At 40.4% G+C, this 12026-nt stretch overlaps 2 protein-coding genes across 3 annotated transcripts in view; both read left to right on the forward strand.

Moving 5' to 3' along the window:
* Positions 1–3128, forward strand: part of ubac1 (UBA domain containing 1) — a 7657-nt gene extending 4529 nt beyond the window's left edge. Inside the window, exon 10 of the mRNA XM_035657977.1 lies at positions 728–3128. Within this exon, the coding sequence (XP_035513870.1) occupies positions 728–843 (116 nt within the window). The 3' untranslated portion in view covers positions 844–3128. The remainder of the gene's footprint in view (positions 1–727) is intronic.
* Positions 3129–8915: 5787 nt separating this feature from the next.
* The window catches only part of camsap1b (calmodulin regulated spectrin-associated protein 1b), a 25646-nt gene continuing 22535 nt past the window's right edge, over positions 8916–12026 (forward strand). For both annotated transcript variants that reach the window (XM_035657975.1, XM_035657976.1), the window contains exons 1-2: positions 8916–9145; positions 10700–10866. In XM_035657975.1, the coding sequence (XP_035513868.1) occupies positions 10701–10866 (166 nt within the window). In that variant the 5' untranslated portion in view covers positions 8916–9145; position 10700. The remainder of the gene's footprint in view (positions 9146–10699; positions 10867–12026) is intronic.

Here is a 12026-nt window from a genome sequence, read left to right on the forward strand (position 1 = left end):
CTGCAGCTCTTGTGGGGTGTTCCTCGTCTGCAGTGGTCCAAGGAGGGAAAAGCGGTGAACCAGAGACGGGGTCATGGGTGGCAAAAGCTCAATGATGTACATGGGGAGCGAAGGAGAACCAGGGTGCTCAGGTGGTCATAATGTTATGGCTGATCGGTGTATATTTAACTGTGTGACATCTGACGGCACTTTCATACCTATAGTACAGTTCATTTGGTCCAGACCAAGGGACCATAACCGTACATTGTTGTATTTTAGTTCTTGTCTGATTTGTGTTCACTCTGGCTTTTTACAAACAAATCTAGAGAAGTTAGCATAAAGAAGTAACTGATTATGAGCATCATCGGTCAACACTGTAACTAGACTTCTTGTATCATAACTAGTGATGAGCAGATAGACACAGGGCCAAAAAGAGAGGCCTTTTGGATTGTAATATTCGCTATGTTGCACTTTATTTTGGAACTACTAAAATAGCCAGAGTAGAGTAGGAAACAAGTCTGACCTCCATTTTTTGTGGTCTGTACCAGAGTTTGATTGACAGCCTTAACAACAGCCAAACGCACCACAGTTGGTTTGAACTGAAGTAAACAGGTTAGGTGGGAAAGTACCCTGAGAGTACAAAGTATAGGAGAGACAATGTTTTTACATGTAATTCAAAAGCCTTTTTTAAAGGCTGCTGGTTATGTTGAATATATCTCTTACCAGTGTGCCCTGTGTTTGTGTGCAGCATTTGAAGACATGTTGGAGAATCCTCTGAACAGCACCCAATGGATGAATGACCCTGAGACTGGCCCTGTCATGCTCCAAATATCCAGAATCTTCCAGACCCTCAATCGCACATAGAGCCTCCCGGTGACCCCCTGTGTGACTGTGGCAGCTTGTGTGTATGTTTGACCATATTGGGATGTGTGTGTGTGTGTGTGTGTGTGTGTGTGTGGCAGAGACACAAGTATTGTTTTTGCCTTGTAAAGACAAAGCTGGAGGAGGCAAAGTATGAATTAAGATGTTCTACATATAACTATTTATAACAGTACAGTAAATACACTTATACAAAACAAATGTTAACATAAACATTATTACAGTAATAATAAAAAAAAATGAGATTTAGTATGTTGTTTTTACATTTGAATGAGAACAATTTATAGTTATGGACAGACATGATTTATTTTATATAATTTCTCCATGCGCAAAAATGACATCAAGCATACAATTTAATGTTTACACTTCAAAGAAAAGAAAGTTTTGTATGTTTTGCAATATTTAAATATCAATTACAGTTGTGTCTGTCATCTGTCATCAGTGGTGAATGTGTGGAAGACTTCCGTCAGTATCATGTTTTGTTTTTCTTTCCCCTTTGTCTTGTTTTTATCAAAAACTGCTTGTAATTGAGAGGCTGGTGGTCAAAGTTGAGTGTTTAGCTAATTGAAAATTCGGCTTTCAGACACATTACCTCTCTCTCATTCATGCCTGTGAGGTCACTGTAAGTCACCCGCCTCTCAGTTTAAAGAGGAGAACATTTGTCCTTGAGTGTCTTCAAGAATATTTATTTGACTTTCTTGCCTTTTAGACAAAAGCTGTACACTAAACTGTTTGTCTTAGTCATGTTTTTACAAGAAAATTATATATTAGGCCTGTGTGTTACTTGTCAATGTGCTCTTGAATGTCATGTTGTGCTCATTTAGCACTTGTTCACCTCTATGAATATCACTCACTGCAGCACTGAGGAAGTTAAAAGGGTTCGTTTTGTCTCAAAAGGCTGTACTGGGATGATAAATGAAGCTGAGCCTAATCAAAAAGGGGTTGCCTTTTAACCTCTTAATTTGAATGATGAAGAGGCAAGCTCACTTCTTGCTGCGAAGGTGCAAGCATCTTCATACATTTTAAGAGATAATGGAATTTGAGATGCAACCAGTGTTGGTCTTTTGGTTTACTTTTTTCTTTTGAGAGCAATGAACATTTATGCTGTCAAACCAAACCAAAATGTCACTATATAACCTGCCTTGTCTTTAGATGTACCCATTGAAAAAAAATCCCGTATTTCTGTGCAATAGCAAGGACTTCTGTTGACCTGTAAAGAATTATATTTGGTTTGAGTGTTAGAGATGTGTGAACTGCAATGGGTAGTGTGTTACACAATATTAGCCTTTGCATTGAGTACTTAAATTCTCCAGCTACAAGAAGGTGAGCGTAGCCTCTCCCGGTTGTGCCGAGAGTTAAAATGGAGGGTGGTGTGTTTTGCCAAGCTTTTGAGTGTTTTTATTCAATATTTTAAAAATGTGGTATTGATGTGACTTTCTGCTCAGGGAGGCTGAGATTGTTTTTCTAAACCTGTCGTCATGGCAAACCTCTGCTCACCCCCTTCAGTCTGGCATTTGAAAATGGCTTTAACTAATCTGTCTAGAACTTTACTTATGAATAAGAGCACCACAAGACATGGTTTCGTAAATGCAATATTTGAAAATATTTAAATGTTTTTAGAGAGAAGTGTCTGTTTGAACTCTGTATTATTACATTATTTATATCAAAGCCAAACTAGTAACTTGTTTTTATTTATAACATTTTTAGCAAACCTCAAAGCTAATCTACAAATGTGAAAAAAAAATAAATGATTCAAATGTTGTTTTTACAAACCATTATAGAAATGTGCTCATGGACTGGTAGGTCACGGTGTGGTTTAAAGTAGTGCAACATGCTTGAATGAAGGATGATTTCTACATGTCTCTGGAAACCTCTCAGCACACTTTCTGCACTGCAGTGGACCTTCATCATGGCCACGGTGACCACCTCCATGCTTTGCATTGGCACGCATACAATGCTGTCCTGTTACATCTCGAAACAAACATTGGGAGATACATGTACATGTAAAAAAAATAGGTCCACAGAAAATGCAGACATCTTGTCTTTACAAATGGTCAACAGGAACTGAAAAGATCAAAATGAACTATATTGCTTAGGGACACTGAAGAATTGTTGGAGTCACAGGTTATTATTTTCACTCAGCTTTCATGCAGGACTGTCCCGGATTAACAACCTATGCAATATACTCTCACAGTCTGTTCATTCAAACAGCCTCATGTCGGCTGGCATCTAAATCACTATTGCATTAAAGTTATTTTTTTGTGGCTGTATTCTCTGGACTCTGTGTTTTTCTTTAGGCAAATGATGGTGAACTATCAGCAAGGACAGGTTCCACGTTTAGAGGGAGGTCATTTTGAAGCCCACAAAGGCTCACAGGAGACATTTCCACATGTCACATAGCATAGGTGTAAATTACAAAATGAATAATGGTGGAATTCTGCATAGCTGCTTCCTCTTCAGGGGCTTATTAAAATTAATGTTATTAGTCACACCTTACATTTCCTACAGTGTCAAAATGTGCTGTGAAAAGGTGTGAATAGTGTGTTTGCACGTGCACATACAGTTGTATGTTACCCTTAACATATTGATATATTTTTGGTGTTTAATTGAAAAATGTAAACACTGCCTCTGAAGCATCAGGTGGTGCCAGTTTCAAAGCTTTACAAATACTTTTTTATTTTTTTTTTTTAATCTTGAGCGAGCACTCAGTAACCATGGGTTCCTCTAAGCAGCTGTGTAAGACTGTAAATTATAAAGTTATTGATGGCCACAATGCAGCAGAAAACCTGCAGGAAGATTTAGCAGACTGCAGAGTTTTAATATCCAGCAATGCAAGTGATGTATTTATTTATTTTCAGTTCATGACATAAAACATAACTATGCATGAATGTTTGCTGAAAATATTATATTTTATGTTCCATATCCTTGAAAGGTGTTTAAATCTTCAATATTTTTTATTGTAGAAGATGTCTTTCATCTTTTTTGGCTCAAGAAGCCTCCTAGCAGCAAATGCAAGTGCTGTATTGGCTCCCATATTAACTGAGGGCACAAAGTTCCGAAGGGAAGCAGAAACCGACACTTTTCTTACCTGCTACAGTGCTCACATTTTGACTACAAACACATTTTACACAGTGTGAGCAGCAGCAGGGTCTCCTGTATCCTAGATTATCACCATTTGGGCGATATGAGTTACTATCTTTGAGGTAGAAGCAGTCTGAAAGGGTAGACTTCATTATTTTCACTCTCTGAGCCAGCAGCAGTTAGCAGTTAACATGACCATGGCAACCTCTGACTAGGCCATACAGCTGGTTATTAGTGCAGTTTGAAGTTTCAAGTCGTATCTGCTCATTCATACTTTCAGATAGCAACTTAAGATGTTCCACATCTTTTGTACATTATGTGATTTATTTAACTTTTCAGTCCCATTCATCCTAATTAATTGATTGATTTTTTCCCACTCCTCCAACTCTTCTTACTTATCATCTTAGTTCTCATGTGTTATGCTATAAAAAGACCTTGCACTGAGATGTTTCTCTCAACTACACCTTTCTTGTTTTTTTACAATTTTCTTGCTGCCCTTTGGTATGGTGCCACTGTGTCCAATAAGCATAATAAATACATATTTGTTTATGTATGCATATTTTATTTTGACATTGCCACGCACAAGTATTACACACAACAACAAACGGCTCCACAGTCCTGTCACTTGATGATAGAGGATCTTTAGAAATTAGTTGCATTGAACTGAGGTGGACTGAACTCCGGTCGGGGTTTAACCTGTGCATAGCTGAGACTCTCATATCTGACCTGGAGGGCAGTGTGACTTTTAAGCAGCTCGCGATACTGAGAATTGATGTTACCGTGTCTATTGCAGAGATCAGTGTATTCCTGTTGCAGGTGGTGTAGAGCATTTGTGCTCTCATGCAGGGCAGTTTTCTGCTCGTTGAGCCTGATCTCAGTGTCACTGATGTGTCTCAGTTGAAAGTTTGACTCTGCCAGCTGTTGGCCCTGAAGCCTGGAGTAGCTGTCCTCGGCTTTCTGTAGAGCCACGGCGAGTTTCTGCCTTTCCTTCAGAGTTTCAATCTGTTTGGTCAAAGCTTCCTTGAGCTCGACACGCTGATTCTCACACGTGGCCCTTAGTTTTTCAAGAGCAGAGGAAATTTGATCCACTCTCTGCTGCAACTGTAAGTTTTTTGTCTTTTCCTGTTTTAGGCTGTCTTCCAGTTCTGGCTGTGGTCTCCTGCTCTCTGACTGTTGTGCATTGAGTCCTTCTACCATGCACTGGAGCTGAGCAATGGTACATTTATTCTCAGAGATGGTTTCATTTTTCTTTGACATCGTCTCTTCATGTCGCTCAGAGAGGGAGCGGTGTTTGGATTTCATTCTGTCATTTTCTGTCTCCATGGCCTTGAATTTAACTGTGATGTCTGCGTTCGCCATCCTCAATGTCTGCATGTCGTACATCAGCCGCTCTGAGGACGCAGATGCTTCTCTCAGCTGGTTACTGAGTATTGTTAGAGGATCGACTGCAGCCTGCTTTTGGAAAACCATCTGCTCAAAGCGCCTCTTCTCATTTTTGAGAGATGACCGTAGATATTTCTCTGTGGTCAGACTCTTTTCTAAAGCCAGTGTCTTCTTAGAAAGCTCTTCCTTTTGCATTTTTATCTTTTTACAAGCCCTCGACAACTGAGCCTTCTCCTTCTTAATTGATTTTACAGGTCTGCAGCTAGCTTCCCTGTTTTCCAGAAACTTTTTTTGATCAAGCTGCCACTTGTTCAGGGCAGCATCCAATTCACATTGCAGACTTTTGTTCTCCAAATCCAGTTGCTGGTTTTCCTGAGTCAGACGGTCTGCTTCCTTTTGCTGCTGGGAGACAGCTGCCTCATAGTCCCTCTGGAGTTTACATGCTTTTTTTCTCTCTTCTTCAAGGTCTGAGGTCCACTGGTTAACTGTCTCCTGCACTGAGGAAACAGTATTGTCCTTGTCTTCAATATTGCTGAGAAGATCCTGAATATTTAAGTGCAGGGATTTAATTTCGCTGTCTTTCTTTACATTTTCTTCCAGCTGCTCAGTTAAACGTTCCTTCAGTGCATTAATGTCAGCACAAGTCACCCTCTCACGCTCTGCTGTTTCTTCTTCATGCTGACGAGAGGATGCCTCCAGATCATTTTGGAACTTCCCACACAGCTTCTTGTTCTCTTCAAGCTCAGCTGTCATTTTATCGACTGTGGCTTTGAGCTTTGCTTTTTCCTGCTGGAGCTCCTTCTGTGACTTCTTTTGATCAGCCACTAGTACCTTCATGAGCTTCATTTCAACACTCATGATGTCCTTTTCAGCTTGCTCCTTCTGCAGAGTCTTGACAAGAGCGTCTTTTTCTTTTTGTTCCTGCTCATGAGCCTCTTTCTTTTGAGCTTTAGCTCCTTTTTCCTTTTTTAAGGCCTCTTCAAGGGCAGCTTTAGCTCCTTCCTTCTTCTTCAAGGCATCTTCAAGAGCAGATTTAGCTCTTTTTTCCTTTTTCAAGGCCTCTTCGAGAGCAGCTTTAGCTCCTTCTTCCTTCATCAAGGCTTCTTCCTTCTTCAAGGCCTCTTTAAGAGCAGCTTTATCTCTTCTCACCTTCTCTACAGCTTCCTGAAGACCAGCAGATTTCTCAGATATCTCAGATTCCTCTGTCTGTGAAACATAAAACATTATTAGTCTGTCATGTTTATTTTACTCGGATGCTTGTGAACAGAATCATTTAAATGTGTTCAATAATATATGATGAACATCACCAAAGATCAAATGCATTAAATCTGTTTCATCAACAAGTCTAGATTGGGTCACACTCTCTACCAGTCCGCATTTTTACAACCTTCAGTGTGCCTTTGGTTTACATTTATTTCAGCACAGCATTCAAATAAAATAAAATAAAAAAATCTTACTGCACTGATGTGTGCGTGAACATATGTTTATGTGGTACCTCTTCGTAGGGACTGTAGCAGTCTTCTACTGTGCTAGAGGAGTTCTTCCGAACTTCCTGCATGATGCTCTCCTGAGGTTGCTCTTTAAGGTCCTGAACCTCATCCAAGGTGTCCTCCTCAACTTTCTCTTCAACCTCCTCAATTTTCTCTTCAATCTCCTCAATCTCCTCTTTAATATCATCAATCTCCTCTTTATCAGAAAGCTTCTCAATGACATGAATCCTTTGGGACCACACAGATTCCAGGACAGGCACGGAGAAAGGTGATCTGTCTTTGTCCATTTTATTGTCCTGAAGAAGTGGCTGCACCTTCCTGGTCATTTGGCTTCAATGTAACTGAATAAGTGTACCAACAGTGTCTGTGTGTGTCCAACAAGTAGTGCGCAGCAGAATGGAGTGACATTATAATCATGGCATTCTGTTGACACGTTCTACATTCCATTTTTTGGGGATTGTATTGCCTTGAATTGATAGTGACAGCTGAAGAGTGACAGGAAAGGGGGAGAAAGAGAGGGGATGACACGCAGCAAAGGGCCACAGGTCTTATTTGAACCCTGGGCTGCTGCAGCTCTATCAGGTGACCTATCTGGGTGCCCTCTACATTCCATCTTAAGGCCATTATTCATGTTTATTATGGCCATGCATATAGTTTTGTTGTTATTTGGCTGGTCACATAAAATCCTCAATGACTAGATACCAAAATCAAGTGTGTGAATATGTAATAACTCAACACAACGTAATAAATATATAATACCACATTACTCGACAAAAACTATTTTGACTTCATTGTGTAATTACACCCACATTTTGTAACAATCTGCCACATTTTGTAATAAACAGTATGAGTGCAATATGTAATACATTTCCCTGTCTTTTGTAATAATTTATTAAACGTGGTGGTTATTACACAATGTGGCCGTTGCACTTGATGAAAATGTATATATTGCTTTATGTAATAAATGGATTTCTTCATCTGTATGCATGTTATATTTGTAAAAAATTACCTAAATTAAACTTCCTAAATATTAATTGGACTCCTATGACCTGTGGTGATCCCCTTGGCGTTATATTTTACTCTGATCTTAATCTTAATAGCCACATAAAAGCAGTAATAAGATTGTTGTCATCTTACAAATCCAACCAAACTCAGGGACCTCATGTCTAATGCCAACCTGCTTTTTTCCCTTGCACATTGTATAGCAGAAGTATTCCCATCTGTGGCTTGATTTGCTGATGTATAATTTTATTATTATTATTATCACCAGTATTATTATTGTTGTTGTTATTATTTTTATTATTATTATTCTATTGCTTTTATGTCTGACTGTAGCAACTCAATGTCATCAGATTGGCAGACCACATTATAATTTACATTCTGAGTATTGTAATTTTAGTTCAGTCACAGACGTTTATCAGTGGACATTAAACACACTTATTAAAGTTATTAACAGCTATTTTGTTTGTTGATTGCATACAAATTAATGTTGCTTTGCGAAACCACAGAAACGCTTCAAATTCTGATACCACATCTCACCACTAGATGTCATCATTGGTCAATGTCATAAGGACAACACAGGCTTGTCACAATTAAAAACGTGCACTGCATGTAGTGTGATAAGTTAATATTGAAATCATTTAGGAAGTAACAACTGGTCATCGTGGTTTCAGACAACTTGTCAAACTAATGCTCTTGGCCTAGTGGTTAAAACAAGTGGAGGTAAATCCAAAACTAAGCAGATTCTGAAGATTCCAGAAACTGAGCCAGGTCTGTGTTTGAGCTTAAAAAAAGGAATTAAATACAAGTAGGAGAGTGCGTTACTGGTTGGTTTATTATCGACATGACAGATCATTATTGCTAGTAACAGTCTGGAAGGTAATCACGCATGCGCAGTCGTTGCTTAGACGAAGCCTGGGACGATAATTACATTTCTATGGGCAGAGCGCGAACACACCACCGCCAAGATATGTGTGTGTGTGTCAACTAACATGAGGCGTTTAGTACAGAGGTAGATTTTCAAAACAGAAGAGCGTCTGTGCGTCGTGTTTCTTCCATTGGAGAGCCCTCCCTTTCCCCCTGGCTGGTTGTTTCTGCTGAAAGACTGCCGCGGAGCTGTTGGCACACAGGCCGCGAATCGGGTCTCGTTGCTGGGAGGAGACCATTCAGACTCGCCTCCCTGCTAGCATTATTAACTTAGCTGGCTATGATGCGTCGCTGCTGCTGGTGTATTTTCTATACAGCAGGCCCCTGTAAAGCGAGCCAGGTCCTTGGTTAAGTGCTCAACCCGACGGAGCTGAAGGGTGACTTGGAAACACACCACACCTTTCAAGGTAATGTGTTGCCAGCTAGGGGCCGATGAATGCAGTGCTGCTCCTGTTACAGTACAGGCTAACAGTTAGCCGGGTTAGTTAGCTGCTTTACATCTGCATGCATGGCCACCTACCCGCTAGCTGATTTAACATAATGTTAGGCAAATGTGTACTGTGTAATCTAACGGGGTTTTCGCTCGTTAGCCGCGTTATCATAACACCAGCATACTTGCATTATAATTGTAGTTTACCTAGTTAATTAGCAATTACCCAGCCTGCTCGGTAAGCCAGCATCGGGCCGTGAACCGTGAGAAAATGTAACGTTGAGTTAATGCTACAGGTAACCATTAACTTTACCTTTAACTCTAGTTGTCTGGCGAAATAAAGGCAACGTTTACATTCCGTAGAGCTTTGATATGATAGTATGTGTAAGCAGGTGTTAGCACTTGTTTTTTTATTTTTTTGTTGTTGTTGTTGCTCAAAATCGCCATCCTATCTTTGCATTAGAAATGTTATTAGTGCTTCGGTTATTGTAAATGTCAGTAGGAAATGTATGTTCAGTGTTGAATTATAGCAACAACAAAAAAAAAGTGGCCACAGAAATGGAAACTTGGAAGCAAGACCTCGGGCTGAATGCAGGGCCATTGAAAGTGAAAGTGCTGTGGATTTGATGTGGTCACTGATTAGAAACATAAGTCTGCTTCGCTCAGTGGACACGGTCCTGAGTAGTAATGATCGTTTTTAATTCCCTAGCACTTTTTCAAAACAAAGTTACAAAATGGTTTGGAAGAGAGCTGACAAAGAACAATAAATGACCTGGATTGATCAACAGAGTTGGAAGAGACGGGGCACAGGGAGCAGAGGAAAAATGCAGTCTTTAGTTGTGAGTCCAGTTTGGGAAGCTGTCAGTTTTGTTGCAGAATATGAGGTCTTTCTATCAATGGGCCGTGGGAGTAGTTAGCTTTATCAACTAGTGCTACTAGAGTCAAAACGACTATCATCTAACATCTAATGTGATCATTTATTGGGAGTAGGAAAAAGTCATTGACCAACATCAGATATGTATCGCTGTGCAGTAGTGGACTAGTACAGTACCCAATGTGCTTGCCACAATGTACATAATAATGACCAGACAGTTTTATTCTTGTATTGAGCACTGTTTTCAGTCACCATGGCCTTACTGTAGGTTCGTTTAAGCACTAGTTACTGCAAAGACCCGGTCTCCACTCTGTTATCAAGCATTTGACATAATGAATGTGATCATGCCTGCGAGGATGCTACTTTGGTGCTTATGTCTCAACCACCAGATGTATGCCTAATCGACCACTTACGGGATGATTAACAGCTCCACCCAAAACAGTGTTTTCCTTAATAATCAACTAACTCCAGATGAGGATTTTATTCCATTATTTATGAAAGAATCAGTCTTAATAGAGCTTTCAGCCACTCACACAAGCCATCTCTGTGAGAATTGCCACTTGTCAGACTGTGGATGGCTAATGTCCTGTTACTCAGCACAGCAGTATGTTCAGTATAATTGTGATTGTAACAGCATGGTTATTTTTATGCTTTAAGGATGGATGTTGATTTGCGTGCTGGCGGGGACAGTACCAGGAGAAAAGTGGATTTGACCGGGGTTGCAGAAGGCACAATGGATGTCGTACCACTGGAGATGTACGACTCCGCCAGAGCAAAAATAGCTGCCAACCTGCGGTGGCTGTTTGCCAAAGCGTACGGCATCGGTGAGTAATTTAATTTACATTCACGTTTCACAACTGCTTTGTAGGTATCTTTTTTTAGTTTTCCAGTTGGCTATATGAATAATATCTATTTATCTACTGTTATGGACCTAATAGGCAGCACATTTGTGAGCACAGAGTTTAGAACCTGAGTTTGCGCTATCTGCAGCATATTTTCCTCATATTCTCATAGTTATTTCAGATGTTATTGTTACAAGGATGTGTTAACTCTTGTCAGCAGATTGTGTGGGGCGTCAGTGGCAAAACACTGACAGGAAAAGAGAAAGAGGGAGAAATATTTGTGTATGTTACGTGCACTCTGGCCAGCACTAATTCCCCCATGACACTTGGCAACCGAAGCCTCCCTCACTGACTCACCAGATCCTTCCATTCTTGTAGGGTGGCCAGTGAGATTGAGCCCAAATCAGGCTGAGTGACAGGCACTGAGGATTAGGCTATATTTGTTAGACTGTACTCGGAGCATGGAAAATACTGATCTGCGCTGCCAGTCATTCACCCCCTGTTAAGATGGTATCGGATTAGTAACTGGGCCTTTAGGCCAGATTTTCCTGTTTTTTTGGTTTGGTTGCAACAGTCAAGATCTGAACACATTTTAGGGTTGGGTTGTGTGATGTGTTTCTTTGTGGCTGTAGAACTGATATTTGATACAAGTCCACTTTCTTTCATCGGGCACAGCTGGTCAGGTGCTTGATGGAGAGGGCCATTTACCTTTTTTTTGGTGTCGATGAATTTACTAACCTGACTATGCTAAATGGCTTGTTACACAGAACCATCTGGGAAGTTGTCGTTGAAAACTGTTTTCAACAAGGCAATTTAAAAATAGTCGGCAGGTGATTGGATGAATGATCTATCATCGTGGGTGAACTGAAACCACTCGGATCAATGAACCATATAAGGTAGTCAAACTCACACCAAAGCCAGTCAGGAGAAGAGCCAAAACATCTCCTCCATCAAGAAAAGCCTTCAGTGCTGTTCTTTTCTCTTCATCAATGAAACGTTCTGATGTAACTGATGCTCGCAGCATCTGCGCTAACCAGCATTGTTAGCTGCCTGTATTTCCTCGAAGGGTGCTGATTGGTACCACTGCACCAGCCACACACACACAGATCGGAGTCTGGAAAGATGGATTCTTGCGTGATTTT

This window comes from Morone saxatilis, unplaced genomic scaffold (genome assembly GCF_004916995.1).
Source record: "Morone saxatilis isolate NCDOM2014 unplaced genomic scaffold, NCSU_SB_2.0 Contig16, whole genome shotgun sequence".
Taxonomy (NCBI): domain Eukaryota; kingdom Metazoa; phylum Chordata; class Actinopteri; family Moronidae; genus Morone; species Morone saxatilis.